Here is an 18590-nt window from a genome sequence, read left to right on the forward strand (position 1 = left end):
AGGGAGATGTGGTAAGAGTTTATATAATACAATATAATATCTCTTGTTCTCCATGTATACACTCAAGCAAAATGTATGATAGAAAAACTGAAAGTGTTCAATTGATAAAATGCAGCAACGTTTTAAATGATAATGTTTCTATCTCTTAGGTAAAAAATCAAACCAAAACAATCCCATTGAATCCCTTGTTTCTTAACGAAAGGCAACCAATAGTAGTTACCGATGTTCGAAAGTCATAAGTCGATCGAGAGAGATCATAGAAGGTCGTGTAAAAATAAATAAGTTTTCATTCAAGAAAGATATAAAATTTTGTCAGTAACTGCGAGTACTGTCAAATCGATTTTTCTTGTTTATTTGACCTGGTGATAATATTTGCAATGCCTTTTCGTTATTCAATGTGTACTTATCCAGGGTTATGTCTGTCAAAATATCAGCTTTGCTATGTGTTTGGTATTACTATAAATGTTCACTTCTTCATTCTATGAACAACAAAATTATTTGTTTTGGAAAACATGTTCCGTTAAAACTGTATACCTTACAATAAAAATATTTTTATTGTGTATATAATAGTTAATTTATTTATTTTCAAATTGAACATATCCCAGCCGAATAATACCGTTGCTTTAATATATTCACTCCTTTTAATCATTTTGTTTTGCATTGTATCATAGATCATATTTATTCGTTCAGTGTAATATGTCTTTTGGTTGAGTTAAGCCATTTCAATTGATATTTTATAGTATGTTTTTTCTATGTTATGATGTTACGCTATTGATTTAGATAAGGATGAATGTTGGTACATTTTTAAAAGTTTCAATCAATCAATCGTTTTTTTATATAGAAGAGACCGTTGGTTTGACCGTTTGAATGGTTTAACACTTGTCATTTCGGGGGCCTTTTATAGTTTGCTGTTCGGTATGAGCCAAATCTACGTGTTGAAGACTGTACTTAAAATTACGCTTTGGCGTTACAGTGTGTCAATACACACACGTAAAATACGCCACTTGTTTAAAAACACCGCGTGAACGTTATCAGTTGTTATCTTCCATAGATATTCATATAATTGTAATTTATTCATAACTTGGCTTCTTTTTTAAAAAGTGTTTCCTTAATATATATGTTGAATAATGACACCAACATCACTGATTTTATTCATATGAATTACATAAAGAATGTGTATCAAACAACAGTAGTTAAATCATTTGTATATCAAAAGTTAAACTGATGCAGACTGCTAGTTTATGTTCTTAAATTGGAGATTAAGTTTCATTACAATTGTCGTATGATATATTTTTATGTCCATACACTACATAAATTGAACGATTGGGGTTTAATCCTCGACATAAACATTAAACCTTCAGGAAGAATGATATCCAATGTGTTATATGACCAACTCTACTACTTTGGTCCATTTGTAAACTAAACTGCACTGATAACAATCCTATAGAAAGCAATAAAAGTAGAATGTTTTTGTAATTTCACCACATAAAAGATGTTATCCTATAAACTCTCAATCTTTTAAATAGTTGATGGTGATAAGTTGTCAGTTTTAATGTCAATAGAATCGAAATGAGTTTCGTTTCAAACAGTTTATCAAATTACACAATTAGAAAGTATCTGTACAACTGACAAATTTCTGCTGAAAAGGTTTCATATTTTCTTGATGAATTCAACAAGTCGGTGACTTCGTGACCATACATTACTTGTATTTTTTTATTTCATAGATTTGGTTCGGGAGTCCTTTTATATAGTAACTATTAACATTCAAATAATCACTATGATTGCGTTTTAATATCTTGTCAATTCAGGTACGATGCATTAAACTAACCGAATGTATAATTTCATTTCTTCTAGACTTGTTAAATCTACGCTTGGTGTTTTTTTATGAGCTCATCTGATCATATTTATTTTTAGAAATAAAAGAAAACAGAACTATTTTTAAAGTTACCGACTGTCTGAATATATCCTTTACACATTTTCAAAAGAGTTGCAGTTCACATTAATTAACTAAGAAGTGTTAGCATAAATCAGTAAGGTTTTTGAACAGGATTTGGCTGTTAAACCATAAAAATGACATGATTTAATAAGCTATGTTTCTTCAATACAGTCTATAGTTTAGTGGTCCCAATTTCGATGACAGTTATAGCAAACCAATTCAGATTTCTGGTCTAAATTGATTATGAAAAATAACTGAGGAAAATGAACCAACGCCTGGTTGATTGTGTTCTAACGTTAAAACTTCCCCAGTTGGGTAATGAGGTATTCTTTTCTTCGCAAGTGTTAATGTCAGTATCAAGAATTGACCTCCATCTTCTTTTTATAGTACCTAAAACTAGAATTGAAAATGGATGAGTCTTAAAGGTACCATCTTTCTTGTGAATGATAGTTGAACTTGATTATATTGACACACGATCTAAGTTTTGTTTTAAAGCCAACATCACTGACATCTTTATTTTATTTTTAGATAATAGTCTGTTGATTTTACAAATCTGCTCGTGATTTTAATTACCGAAACCTTAAAATAATGAATAATGACAGATTAAACTTCTGTGCAGATTCTGTTATTATCAAAGATTTTTTGTTCAAACGGACCTATAAGAAACATTATAAATAAGAAAATTCATCAATCCTTTTGAAGTTATTCTTTTTTAAATGAGGATATATCTGCTCAATTTAGGTCCACTCTGTTTTGTTGTAAAATGTATTTCTGCTTTGTTTTATTTGATGATTCAAGCCTTCACTTGATTTGCATAGTTTGTTCTTTTGTTGTACTGTTACCCTACTGTGACATGTTACGGGAAGTTTGACTCCTTCAAACATCCCACAACAATCTGTATGTTCCCGTCCTTCTTCAGTGGTTATCTTTCGTTGCTGATATAATATTTGTTTCGCGCTCATTATTTTGTATATAAATCAGGCCGTTTGTTTTATGAATTGTTTTACATTTGTCATTTCAGTGCCTTTTATAGCTGACTATGCATTATGGGTTTTTTTCTCGTTGGTAAGGCCAAACGATGAGCTTAATGTTTGATTGCTGTTTTCTTCTGTGGGTTGCCTGATTGGGAATTATACCATATCTTCTTATTTTTATATTCAAAGATTTAACGATTATGCATTTGCTTTTTGCTGTGTGTAAATATCAAATACTCTCTTTTCTTTTCATTGTACTTAATACTTTTATCTTGTGCTCGATGTAATATATGTTTATCTGCATTGCAATGCGCTAGAATTAGCGGTGCAAAATAAAGTATTCTGTAATCATGTTATAATATCTTTTTGTTATTTTTCAGTGTGTCAGTGTGCTAGTATCTGTGGTGACCTTGACCGCTATATCAGTTGAGCGATACTTAGCTATCTGCCGACCATTGTCATTCCGAGGCTCCAGGTTCCGAACAGCCCTTGCTGTACTGATAATATGGATACTTTCTCTAGTGTCTTCGTGTCCATATCTAGTGTTTATGACATCAATTCATGATGATTTAGTTCCTTCATCGATTGTATTGCTAACAAGTTGTGTATCATCCGATTTCAACCAAGAATACATATTCCAGATATTTTTGATGCTAATATTTTTCCTGATTCCATTCCTCATAATGACATATACATACATTCGGATCGCTTTGTGTTTATGGAGAAGCAGTACATCAGGTTCGGTTGCTTTAGGTAAGAATGAATACGGTACTGAGAAACAAATTTATGAAAAATAACAGAATCTGTTAATAAAAGACTAGCTGATAAGCGAAGCGAGTAAATATTAGCTATACAAAAGAAGCATGTCAAAATGTTCGACAAAGATGACATTAGTCAAACGTGTCAAAACAGAAAAAAAACCATTAGAACAAGTTACTTTAGCCATATTATTTTTATCTAAGCGTCACCGATAGACCTTATGTAGACGAATTAACTCATCTTAGATACCCGGAATAAAATATGGTATTTGAGAGAAAAGCGTCTGGCGTATCAAGTTAAAAGCCTGGTACCTTTGATAACTATTAACATAAGCTGTATCAAAACGAACTAATTTATAGATGATAGTAACATCAGGTGTTTATGGGAATTCAACCATATTCGTATACTTTATTGGTTTTACTAAAGTCAATTTTCATAACTGGAATGGAAGCATATCCTGTACGTCATTGTTTATAATATCACCAGAAAATGAATTTGAGTCTTAGGACCTTTTAATCTAAACATACCTGTACTAAGTCAGGAATATGGCAGATATTTTCTAATTGTTTGATTTGTCACAGCTTTTGATGGGAACGTTTATCAATTTCCTTGGAGTTTGGTAGGTTTCGTTACTCTACTTTTTACCTCGTCATCGGTCTACAAAAGAGAGTTGTATTGTGGGGACGTTTATCAATTTCCTTGGAGTTTGGTAGGTTTCGTAACTCTACTTTTTACCTCGTCATCGGTCTACAAAAGAGAGTTGTATTGTGGGGACGTTTATCAATTTCCTTGGAGTTTGGTAGGTTTCGTAACTCTACTTTTTACCTCGTCATCGGTCTACAAAAGAGAGTTGTATTGTGGGGACGTTTATCAATTTCCTTGGAGTTTGGTAGGTTTCGTAACTCTACTTTGTACCTCGTCATCGGTCTACAAAAGAGAGTTGTATTGTGGGGACGTTTATCAATTTCCTTGGAGTTTGGTAGGTTTCGTAACTCTACTTTTTACCTCGTCATCGGTCTACAAAAGAGAGTTGTATTGTGGGGACGTTTATCAATTTCCTCGGAGTTTGGTAGGTTTCGTAACTCTACTTTTTACCTCGTCATCGGTCTACAAAAGAGAGTTGTATTGTGGGGACGTTTATCAATATCCTTGGAGTTTGGTAGGTTTCGTAACTCTACTTTTTACCTCGTCATCGGTCTACAAAAGAGAGTTGTATTGTGGGGACGTTTATCAATATCCTTGGAGTTTGGTAGGTTTCGTAACTCTACTTTTTACCTCGTCATCGGTCTACAAAAGAGAGTTGTATTGTGGGGACGTTTATCAATATCCTTGGAGTTTGGTAGGTTTCGTAACTCTACTTTTTACCTCGTCATCGGTCTACAAAAGAGAGTTGTATTGTGGGGACGTTTATCAATATCCTTGGAGTTTGGTAGGTTTCGTAACTCTACTTTTTACCTCGTCATCGGTCTACAAAAGAGAGTTGTATTGTGGGGACGTTTATCAATATCCTTGGAGTTTGGTAGGTTTCGTAACTCTACTTTTTACCTCGTCATCGGTCTACAAAAGAGAGTTGTATTGTGGGGACGTTTATCAATATCCTTGGAGTTTGGTAGGTTTTGTAACTCTACTTTTTACCTCGTCATCGGTCTACAAAAGAGAGTTGTATTGTGTCATCTCTGAAAGTGATCTTTCTATCCTAATGTTTGCGATAAACGTTTTAAATGATTAGTAAGGAATAGTATTTTGTGAATGCTTCAAAAATAAAGGCACTTAATGAGGTAGTTACATTCTAGCTAGCTGATTGTAAACTTATCTTTATACAGAATTTGACATTAGACTTTGTAACAAATTTTCTGATACACTCTTTATGCTTTAATTCTATCGCAAAGGTTAAATTCCTCAATTTTCAGGTTACATTTTGCACATGTCTTCGCCCTCAAAATTAAAGCAACTATAACAGCCCCGTTTTTCAGTAACAACCTCATATTGGCTTCTATTGCGCAATCAATTTTGATGCAAGAGAAATAGTAATAGTTATAGTGAAAAATGAGAAAAAGGCTTGCTTGTACCTATCGCAAACAGAAGACAACCATTTTTATTATGATTGAGTATTGATAGGCTATAGATAAAATAGTTCGACCGGTTATACCACTGAACCACCGCGACCCGATTTTGATTGGGTAAATTTCTTTCAAAATTTGGCAAGAATCATTGTGTTCTTCCTTCCTACTTTTTTTTATCTTCAGTACCATCTTTTGAAATTATTTCATTTAATAAACCCAATTTTAACCTGTCTTAAATTTTGAAATCAGGAATATTTGTGTAAAGTATTAAGTGTGGAAAACGTAAATTTACTATTTAACAGACGACGAACTTTAATTGTATGTAACAGGTTTAAGAAGTCGTTCTTTTTTAAACTATGGTTGGGTTGTTGTCTCTTTGAAACATTTCCCATTTCCATTCTCAATGTTATATGCAATAAAATTATGAAATATGGTGAAATAATCATTCTCAGACTATTCCTAGAACAATGTATTGACAATGTAGTTGTAAATCGACGTAAACGTTTCCTATCTTAAGTAGCGAGAAAAGTGTTTTAAGCAGTACCCTACAATATGATTTTATTATCAATTCCACGAAGGCATCCATTCTGTTTTATTTATTAACTAATATGAGCTAGCTACAGATAAATTGTTCGCAACAATCAAACTTTTCCATAGAATTTAATAGCTATCAAGAGAATCTTTCAATTATAAATTTGATACCATAAAGGGTTTTTGATGTTAGATAAAATTATCAAATAATAAAAATCAGTTTTTTGTCCAATTTCAGAAGTTTAAAGTCAATTAACTTCAAAGATTCGATGTTGGATCGTTCCAACCAGATTTGAAAATTCTCCAACAGATGGAGATTGATTTTTTGTATTATTCCCTTTTGTGATAAAGTGAAATATAAGTTGTAATTATAATAGAATGAGATTAGAATTCCTTCATTCATAACGTTTAAATCTCAAACAGTTTGCTAAAACAGAGTTTCAAATGATAATTGTAGTGTGTAAACTCGTACAAATAAAACATTCGCTAAAGGTTTTATTTTCCAAAAGGTTTGATATAAAAACTCCTCTCACAAAAACAATAACATTATAATGAGACATGGGTATAGGTAAATTATTTAGTTTTTATAATGCTGGATAATGTTTTAGTCACAGAGTCTTCACAAGAAAAAATTGAAATATAAATATATTTATTTACACAATATTATTCTCGATCATTCATATGTGTTCAGCTCTTCGTTTAAACATGAAATGTGGCTGGTTTTTATGATTTTGTCAGCGACCGGTCTCGTTTTTTGTATGTATACGCGAGTATTGTTATGCCATAGGCCAACATACTTTGTATATCAAACAAAATCAAGTGTCTACATTTTGATCGGGTTCTACGTTGAAGAGCATTGAGTTTCCGAAATTCCAAAAAGTTGTGCTAAATACGGCTAAGATATTTTAATCCTGGCATAAGAAATTCCATGTTTTTTTTTAAGTTTTAAATTTTGTAACGGGAAATTTATATAATTGATCATGTGATTGATATTCTTGTTAACACCGGAGTGCTGACTACTGGGCTGGTGATACCCTCGGGGACGAAACGTCCACCAGCAGTGGCATCGATCCAGTGGTGAAATAGAAAAAGTTTTTCCCTGGACATTATATGTTTAAAACAGGTAGTTGATACCAGAATAAAAAAAAGATGTTAGTATAAAATAAAGGCAAATTAGTATATCACTGTTCGATTGAGAGAAAACAAATCCGGGTTACAATCTTATTAGTTATCAAAGAAACCAGGATTATAATTTGATACGTCCACATAAGACTCATCAGTGACACTCAGATCAAATTAGTTATAAAGCCAATCAAGTACAACGGTGAAGAGCATTGATGACCCAAAATTCCAAAATGTTCTGCCAAATACCTCTAAGGTACTATATTTCTGGGATAAGAAAATCCTTCGTCTTTCGAAAAATTTTGCAACAGGAAATTTATGATTTATTAAATTGACCAAATGATTAATATTCATGTCAACACCGAATTGCTGACTACCGGGCTGGTGATACACTCAAGGACGAAACGTCTACCAACAGTGGCAACGACCCAATGCTGTAAATAGTTATCAAAGGTACCATGATTATACTTTAATACGCCAGACGCGCGTTTCGTCTACATAGGACTCATCAATGACACTCAGATCAAAACGAATATGTTGGAACCATCATGTTGAAAATTAACTTCCCCTTGTCCTTATTTGAGAACGATATTCAACCCTCTAAACTCATTCTGTTTAAATATCATGCGGACTATGTACAGTTATATCATATCATTATAGCAGTAGTAATGTATTTCAATTCAATATAGTTCCTGGTTCGCAAAAAGTAAAATCACAAATATACCGAAATCAGTGGGAAAAAAAATAAACGGAAAGTACCTTATCAAACGGCAAAATCAAAAGCTCAAACACATGAAACTAATGGATAACAACTGTCATATTTTTTCTATATAAAAAATGTCAAACTCATGTTTATTTATCATTGTGTGTAGACATTGTTAAATGAATATTAGAACTGTTTGAGCGTTGATCGTTTTTTATCTTCTGGATACTATGTTTTAATCTCGATCGTTTAACAGGCATTAGACAGTATTTTTCTTCTTACTATGTCTTGGTTGCTTGATGGCCTCTAAATTCTATTTTTTTCGTCTCGATTGCTAAATATCCTCTGAATTCTAATATTTATTCGTTTCAATTACTTGATAGCCTCTAGATTCTAATTCTTTACGTGTTTCCCTATTATACAGTGGGTGCATCATTCCTATCTCTATTTGTTTATTAAGCCTGCTGGTAACTTTTGCTTTATATATCTTTGTTATATAAAGGGTTCATTATATTATCTGTTATAAAACATGATTAAACAAACTGGATTAGTTATTCTCATTTTGTACCCTCGTAAACAACTTCAAACATCCACAATCAAACGCCATCGTCCAGCTGTAAACCAGTACTGTATAGTCATTTGAGTGAATCCAAAGAAGTAAACTCGTTGTCTGATCAAACATCAATTACTAGTGCCAAATTCTCACTGATAGCGAGAGCCACCAGCGAGATTCTTCAATAATATTCCGCACATGTCTATTACATAATGAACAGTTATACAAGCAATTCATCAAAGAACATGAAAACTTGCTTACATTTGATGTTCCATTAGTAGAAAATAATGACAGATTACTCTTTATCTTAATTATACACATTATAAATGAATTTAATGTGTGTGTAAGCAGTGAAATCTTTTTTCATTGTAAGTTATTGTCATTTCAGATAGTAGATCTGAAGCAGCAACGATACAATCCAGAGCAAGAAGACGAACTGCCCGGATGTTGATAGTTGTAGTTATTGTGTTTTTTATTTGCTATATTCCGGTTTATTTGAGTAATATATTCAGGTAAGTCTATAAGTAAAGAACGGTCATGAAGAGTCAACATTGGCCTTTCAAAAATAATATAAAAAGTGAAAAAAGATTAATGTATCAGAAAACCTTTTAATCCTAGCTTAGTATATCCAGCAGATTTCGTTTGGCTAATAGCAAGTCGTTACAAAACGTTAGCCCCGGGTGTTGTTCGCCCATTTATCAAGAATTTACTACACATAACCCCACATGGCAAACCTTAAAGGACTTTGCCACTATGCATAGCTGCCATATATTTTTAATCATGATGTCAGCCATTTTTATAGGAAAATGCATAGCTAACCTATACTTATGTAAATATGCCAATTACTTTGTCAAATCAACAATGTAATCATATATTGGTGGATTGTGGATGGCTTTTTATTACTTTGTTCTTAGGCAAATGAACATTGTCAACATTAAAAACATCCTGCCTTTTCAATTGAAAATCGCAAGCGTTACCGTAGTATAATTGCTGTATACAAACTAAAAAATCTTAAAACACTAGATTCAAAATAGAAATGAAGACACAAGAAGAGGGTTTGTTTTAGTGTTGAATATAAAAAAAGAAGATGTGTTATTATTGCCAATGATACAACTCTACTCCAGAGATCAAAGGAAACAGAAATTATGAAATATAGTTCACAGTACGGGATTATCTCATTTATTGAGTTTTAGACCTAATCTTATCTTAGAATGATGAGTTTATCCTTCCATGTCAAAAAGTCAAGTTAGAAGCATTTTCCCGCAGGATAATTCAACCTTATTTGTAAATAACAGCCAAAGTGAGTTGAAAAAAGACGTGATTATACGTAAATGAGATATTGTTTACATTTGTATCCAAGGGCCAAAGTCGCGTGGTGCAAATCCTATTAAAATGTACATAATAGTCTACCATATGCGAGGGACTTAACACGATTTTTTTTAATTCCGAGGTTGTTCCAAATGAAAAATTTAATTCTATAGATTTTTCAAAGATGTCAGTTATTATAAAGGAAATTCATTAACAATTATATAATCGTAATTGGCTATCACGTCGTTAATGAATGGGACTTGGAATTGTTATGCAAAGAACCCACTTTGACGTGAAGCCACCTATGAAGTAATGCTGACTGACATATTTGATTTCAGCTTCTCTTTCTCTGGAATAAAATAAATCAAACTGAACGGGAAATTCGAAATGGAAAGTTCCGTAACAAATGCTAAAATGAAATCCCAAAATACATTAAAAAAAAAACAACTGTGATAGTAATGACTTGGTACATGTATTTACATGTCTGTACAATGGTGAATGGAACCTGGTTTTATAGGTAGCTAAACTTATCACTTCCATTAAAGCCGGGAAAGAATTAATTGCATTGACAACATTGGTGAACACACAGAAAGTAAAGTCAAACATCTTGGTACCCAAGTCAACATTTTGTCCTTATCCTAATCACAATAAAAATAACTATGTCAACAAAGAAACAGAAACTTCCATGTTGACACTTTATTGTTTGATATTGAAATTGAATGTTAAATGTTAAAATGGAATATGTAAACTTGAAAAAACCATGTTGAAGTTTGGGGATAGAAAAAAGAGAATTTGAAGAAAATAGATAATAAAAAACTAAGGTTTAGAAATCATACGCGTCGAAATTCTTTTTTTTTTTTTTTAAATGTTATAATATTTTATTTGAATTTTACATTTGTTAGAGATACATGAAGTACCGGTACCTTATCCCGGCCTCGTTAACATTAGTATATAGCATTTTATTGATAAGTTAGTACTTGTTAGTGCACAATATGTATATATAGTAATAATGACATGTATGTAACTGAATAGAAATATGATAACATGATGTATAATAAATTCTAATTTATGAAATTAATTTAATTTTTGCTGCAACCAGATTATGGAATTTTTCGTATTTGCCTTCTTTATTTATCAATATTTCATTTTTTGAAAATTTCAAACATATTAATTTGTTTTGTTTCTTTGTTCGGATATATAGTATCCTTTGTATACAGTAAAAAGAATAATTGTAATTAAATCATTAATACTGTAGTAACTTGTATCGTTTATTTTGTATCCGTACAAAAGTGATTTAATTGATATGATGTGATGTCCTATTTTAAGTTTATCAAGTAAAAGTTTTATTTGATTCCAAAATGATTTCAGAAATTTGCATGTTAAAAAGTAGTGCTCATAATCTTCGATGACATCACAAATATAACATAGCGGAGTTTTAGTTATTTTCCAAGAGAAAAGTAATTGTTTGGTTGGTAAAATGTAGTGCAGAAATTTCCATCTTAACATTTTGAATTTATTATCTTGTATATAGTAAAAGATATAATTTAGCATTTGTTGTCTTTTGTTTGTGTTGTTTTCCAAGATAAATATGTTGTCCCATTTTTGAAATCCTATTGGTTTTTCACAATATCTATTTAAGAGGGAGATGTAAATGTCTTTGGAGGAAATGTTTTTAAGTGATACCATTTTTCCTTTTTATCTTTAAATTTATATTCGGAGTCAATGGTAACTTTTGTTTTTAATGATTCTTCTTTAGTTAGATCTTGTAACCACTGTTTTGGTATTGCTTTCATTAGTTTAGAATATTGTGAATACCAGTTAGCATGACAGGAAAGTTTATCTAAGATCATGTTTTGATTAAATTTTCCTTTATTATCAATAATGTCGCGTCCATATTCTTTAGTTTTTGTATGGATTCAAAAAAGTCTTTTGGTTTATTATTGAATGCTTACTTTGCGTGAAACTCCGGACAGCAAGTATATGCTTGATGTATTATATTTGCATGTTGAAAAACAATTTAGTGTAGAGGTGTCATACATTCTCTGTCCGATACTACGGGGATTTTAAGGGTGTATAGTTTCTTCCAGCTATCATAAAATGATCCAGTATATAGAGATTAATACATGGCCTTTTTCATATCAGCCTGGGTATCATCCCGAGACCCCATATCAGCCCGAGACGGAGTCGAGGCGCTGATATGGGTCGAGTGCTGATACCCAGGCTGATATGGAAAAGGCCATGTATTAATCGCTTTATCATATATTTCCGACAATAGTTTTATGTAAGGAAAAAAAACAAATGCAACAACTAAAACAGTCAAAAACTTCATCAAGAAGTTAAGTTATAAATTCAATATACTATAATTGTCAACTAACAGCATCACTACCTCCATATATATGTACATTGTATGGTAACATTTCCTATAGAAGCATTTTGAAACATTGAATATTTGGAAGAGTTTCATGATCATTATCACTCCATGTTTGTTGTACTATAAAATGATTCATAATTGCCAATGGCATTTGTTAGCAAGTACTAAACTATCCCCACAAAAGTTCCCGTAAATTTTGACGTCGTCATCAAAATCTGACGTCACAATGGAAAAATAAACAACCGATACCGGAAACACCGGAAGTAAATTGCACGAGAAGCACTGTTATGGGTTTTTGCACGAGACGCCCCTGATATGGGTTATCAGACCGGGCTGATATGGGTTATCAGCCTGGGTGGGAAATTATGGCTTGTGTACTTCCGTTCGTTACACATATGCAAAAGCTATCATATTAATGCTAAGTATATGATAAAATTTATAATTCGTTTTTATGGTGTTCTGTTTTATTACTATCCAAGTTAGGGAAGGGTTGAGATGTTTAACCCCTCCTCACTATTTATGTATGTGCCTGTCCCAAGTCAAGAGCCTGTAGTTCAGTAGTTGTCGTTTGTTTATGTGTGACATATTTGGTCTACGTTCGTCCTTTTATATAAATAAGGACGTTAGTTTGCTCGTTTGAATTGTTTTACATTTCCTTATCGGAGCCTTTTTTAGCTGACTATGCGGTATGGGCTTTGCACATTGTTAAAGGCCGTACGGTGACCTATGGTTGTTAATATCTGCGTCATTTTGGTCTCTTGTGGACAGTTGTCTCATTGGCAATCATACCACATCTTCTTTTTATAAATTTACCCACCAGGATTGAAATTTAGTTTTCCATCAGAAGCGCGTTAAGTCTACAAAAAGACTCATCAGTGACCAGCTTTCCTATATGAATTGAAAAAAAAATACTCATATTAAAGGCAACGACAGAAATACAACTTATACGTGCTTTTTCGAATAGAAAGAAAAACTTCTAAGACTTTTAAAATATTGAATTATAAAATTTAAAGGGATTTCAGAACATAGTTTTCAGGCTATATGGCTTTATTATTAATTTTGAAGTATTTTGTTCCTAACTGATATGATCACCACTGATTTGTTTTCAATTCATGGTTCTGTGATTATATACGAACATTTCAAATTCTACTGAAAAATAACGTTATGGGTTATACTATAAACATTGATATAGTATTATTGTAATGTGTTATTTATTTTGTCTTTTGTGTTGTCCAACGATTCCGCTAGCTTTAATAGGGGATTTTATATATATTTATTTCCCCAAGTTCTTGTGAAGTAGTCTTTAAGATATATTCTCTATAGTCAACCCATCAATTATGACATCATATGCGTGTTGACAACAGTTCTGCTTGTTATAAACTGTTGACAAAGCCATCATTATCATTATAGTCAGATAGCAAATAGAAATGCTAGCTCATTCAAGTTCTCTTTAATGAATTATCAAAAGAATAGATATAGTAAATATACGTTATTGATAACGAGAAAGGAAGTCCTTGACACATAGTACTTAGTACTTTGTTTAAACATTTGTCGACAAACATTACTTTGCAATTTGTTTTCACTAACGTTAACATAAATATTATAAAAGTGCGTGTAATATAAAAAAAAGGTTTCCTTCAATATCGATATCACAGCTATAAGCAATGGATTGATTTATCACAGTGGCAAATAACATAATCCGGATTTGTGGTCCTTTAATCAATGTTTGACTATGTAACAGCAGTGTATTACTGTTGTTTTTTTTTCGATGCATTGTCATGACGAGAACAAGTACAGTATGCAGAGGCTGCACAAAGTTTCAATGATTCTTAACGTTCATAGAGCATCGTATAAAACGTTGTTCTCATTCTGACAAGACGTGGTGGCGTATTTTTACATTCCTCACAACACAGCAGACGCACCACTTTTACAAGTATTTAAATGCCGATCGCACAAAAGATCAATGGATGACCATGTTTGTAAACTGCACTCAATCATCAATTAAACAAGTTGATTCGAGAACAAAAACTTACCAATGTGTAAATACGTATTCATATAATTCACATCGGTCACTTCTATTTTCATCTTTGCTTTATGAAATATATTTAACTATCTTTGATATTTAGGGAAAACTTATAAATCAGAATTAACAAGCTCAAACACGCAATATTCGACGAAAACAGATGTATTCTAGTTTAGATATCTGCCGTTAATCTTTATATCATGATATATTCAAATATTTCCAATCCAATTCAGAACAAACATTATTATAAATGGGAACTATTAAGATGACAAATATGTAATTCTAATGCGTGTTTGTTAATTTCAAATGTATTTAGTTTTTCTAGAATAAGAATAAGATATGTATAAAAAGAAGATAATAATTTAAGTTCATAACGTTATTATAATTTTAAATAGGCATCTTTACAGAAAACAATAATAGGATATAGATTGACTTTGGTATAATTGCCAATTATGTTCAGGCTAATTTTAAACCGTTTGTTTTGTTGAGGAGTTAAAACATAAAAATATACTGGTTATATAACATAATATCGAAGGAAAAACAAACTTCAAAGAAACAGAAGAATATATTAATAAATTTATAACGAAAACACAAAGAATTTCATTGTAATAAATATTATCGCTTTTGGCCGTCGTATTGGCTCTATAGAGCATGACTATATGTATTGTAGTTCCTTATTTTATTTCTTGTATGCTTACATTTAATTTGATCAAGGTACAAATTGATCAAATTTAGGAATAAAAGGATTTGATAATTTTGTAAATAAGTTATGAAGCAACATATGGTATTAAGATAAGATTGATCGTCTCGCATACAAAAACAAATTTTAAGAAGAAAAAAAAAGAATAATTATTACACATATACACCAATAATACATATGTCATTCTTTAAACAATATTATTAGACATAAAATAGCGGCCCATTACTTACAGGAGAAAATGGCTAATTGAAGTACCAACTTTGAGATTGATCGAGGCCATTCAGAAATCAATGCGGAAGGCTTATTTCAATTATTTTAACTAAAAAGAAAAAATGCACCGTTATTTGTTACAAACGTAAATGAGATAAAAACCGAACATCTAAAATTACCTGAAACAGAAAAAAGAGCTTTTTGTTGATAAATTTCACACGAAAAAGGGCCATTTTGGACAATTTATTAAGATGCTGTTGAAATATTCTAATTAAATAATTGCATGCCATTAATATCTATTTTCGAAGGCCATCCTTCATTGTAATTCATAAACATTGACATATTGTTCCTGTTTCTCTGTATGAATCTCAAAAAAATACCAAATATTTTAGAATCATTGCATTGATTTAGAAATATTTATTTCCTTTAGTAGGTTAACGTTTATTTTTAGAACAATTTGACAATCCATGTTATTTAGTTGTTACTATGATCGACGTCTTGGATGTTTCTGATGTCGACTTAACTTACCTGCCACGAGAAATAAGCAGGCTTTGTTTTTATTTTATATCTTTCTTCTTGTGTCAGGTTTATTTGATAAACTTTTTTTTGTTTTGTTTGCATATTTGACTACAGGTCAGACAAGTCGTGCTAACACGAATCTTTTAATAACACGATCTTAACTTTCATCAGTCATTTATTTGATTTTTCGGAAAACGCATATAATTTATGTACCGATGTAAGGTTACTACAGGTATAAACACAACATGATATGGTCGGGAAGATTAAAAGGATGATTATTTGAAAAGTTTTCTAACCATGCCAGGAAGAGTAAAACGGATGATTAGAATAATTTGCATAATCTATATTCTAAACATTTGAAAATATTCAAATGAAAGAATATAACAAAATCATCTGAACTTAGTTCACAGTTCTTTGTTGTTTTGTGTTTATGATTTCCAAGCTTCGTCTCAGGCATCACTCCAGGGACCATATTTGTCGAAATGCAGTTTTAATGCAGAATATCTGGACCGTTCATGTTAAATTTTAAAAAAAAGGTGGAGTCAAGAAAATCTAAAAAGGAAACGTAAAAAGTATGAAAGATGACTGACGTATATAATTTTTCTGACGTCAGACACTCAAATCAATCCATGTGTTCGTAGATAGTAGATGTTTTTGTGTCCTGTTAAATTGTTCCTTTTAAAAGTTTTGGATTCTCATAAATTCTATGTATAACTTTTGGACTAGTTTGATTCTCGGTCTATTTCTGTAATTTATTCTTACATACTTTTGATTTTTTAACCCTGTATGCGTACATTGCCTATGAAAATTTTAAAATTGTTTGTATGCACATTGAACGACAAATTTATGTGACGTATATAATTTTTCTGACGTCAGACACTCAAATCAATCCATGTGTTCGTAGATAGTAGATCTTTTTGTGTTTTGTTAAATTGTTCCTTTTAAAATTGTTATATGATGATGACTGATGTACCCATATTTTGACTATTTAATTAATTGTGACTGTTTATTTAACGCATCATGTAAATGTAGCGGAATTTGATGAGACTGTTATTAAAGTAAGAGGGTTAGCGCTATAGAACCAGGTTTAATCCACCATTTTCTACATTTGAAAATGCCTGTACCAAGTCAGGAATATGACAGTTCTTGTCCATTCGTTTTTGATGCGTTTTGTTTTTGTTTTTTGATTTTGCCATGTGATTATGGACTTTCCAAATTGATTTTCCTCTGAGTTTAGTATTTTTGTGATTTTACTTTTTCCTTACTTGGTTTTTGTATTTGCCTTGATTTAATAATACTTGAATAAGATTAACAGACCATCAATATATTAGGTAGCTGACCATTGGTTTACTTCGTTAGCTGACTTTTGATATGATTAGATTTTTATTAATTGAAATCACGCTAAAAAATTTCAATTGCAGTTTTTTTGTTAAATTAACTGTTAATGCGCTACAAAATGGTTTTCTTTTAATCATACATAATTAGAAACTTTGCAAATGACTTCAGAATGGTTGCAACATTTCATGTATAGACTTTAGAAAATAAACAGATATGACTTAAACAATGGAAAAACTATTGTACCTTGCTAATGAAGATAAATCCAGAAAAACGTTTCGAATATATGACATTATTTAAAGTCATAAGAAACGAGTGACCGGTGAAAAATAATGTTCTTCCAATTCTTAAACCAATGCATACAAACATCATAAACTTAGTCTTCTGTGCTCAAATTTATCATTTTTTTCGTGTAAATTTCGTATAATCGTCAATTTTTTTTTCAATCGGTCAGTGTTGTTGTGAAAATATGGCCGGTAATTAAAGTTCGTGTTTTGAAGCCGAAGTTTAACGATTGTCACCTGTTTGGTGACAACTGACGAAAAATAAACAAAAAAGCATGGAAATTGAGCACGTGTTTAACATGTAAATTCAGATAATAGTTTATTTTAAGGACATCCATGCGTATTGTGGTCACCGGATTTTTACGAGATGGGTCACACTGAGGTCACCTTGCATACGGAAAATATATCGGTGGAATTGCTTGCTGGAAGGAAGCAATTCAAATAAAGTAAACTTTTTCTAAATATGAATAAATTAAAGAATTTTCTTCAGAAAAAAGTATATGTACATAAGTTTTACAATGAAAACTATCCATTGAGTTATAAAAAACATATGCATTATTTTTTTTTTATTTGAGGTTTCTTATGACTTTAAGTTTTTTTTGTTTTTTTTACAAAACTAAATTGATACCGTTGCTAGTTTGGTCAATCTTGATTATTTCTACAAATACGGTTTTTTCCAACAGCTACACATAACCTTACACTTATTTTTAGTGAATCTTTACTTTTTAATGCACCTCAGTTTTCTATTTGACTTGATTTTACAAGTGCTTCGATTCGAACTTAACTGAATCGTTTGTTCGTTGGGCGTATCAACATATAATTTTAATTTTCATCGGATTTTACTACACAAATAAAGTTTTTATGGTGTAAAGGTAGTATTCGGAATTTAAGATTGAAGATGCTACTAAGACTTTGTAAGTTGATGAACCAGGCTTATGTCAAAGATCGTCCCGTTCTTTCTTTTTTTTAAGTTCATTGAGATTCGTGGTTGGTTATTTACTTTGTCTATATGCATTTGTGTTTTTCTTTGTTGACATATTTGTTTGGTACTATATTGAATGTAAGCCAACTGGTTGTCAATATAATGAAAGTGTATGTGATTGTCATACTATAGGAGGTTAAGCTAGCTATGAAATAAATCAATCTATTATTTTCTATATATGAAAATGCCTGAACACACCAGGCATTTGGCAGGTATT

General features: G+C 31.4%; 1 protein-coding gene across 1 annotated transcript in view; it reads left to right on the forward strand.

Annotated features, from left to right (window-relative positions):
- Positions 1–18590, forward strand: part of LOC134705802 (orexin receptor type 2-like) — a 33488-nt gene that overhangs the window by 6125 nt on the left and 8773 nt on the right. The window contains exons 3-4 of the mRNA XM_063564522.1: positions 3291–3663; positions 9030–9153. Coding sequence (XP_063420592.1) covers positions 3291–3663; positions 9030–9153 — 497 coding nt within the window. The remainder of the gene's footprint in view (positions 1–3290; positions 3664–9029; positions 9154–18590) is intronic.

This window comes from Mytilus trossulus, chromosome 1, assembly GCF_036588685.1.
Source record: "Mytilus trossulus isolate FHL-02 chromosome 1, PNRI_Mtr1.1.1.hap1, whole genome shotgun sequence".
In the NCBI taxonomy this organism is placed as follows: Eukaryota; Metazoa; Mollusca; class Bivalvia; order Mytilida; family Mytilidae; genus Mytilus; species Mytilus trossulus.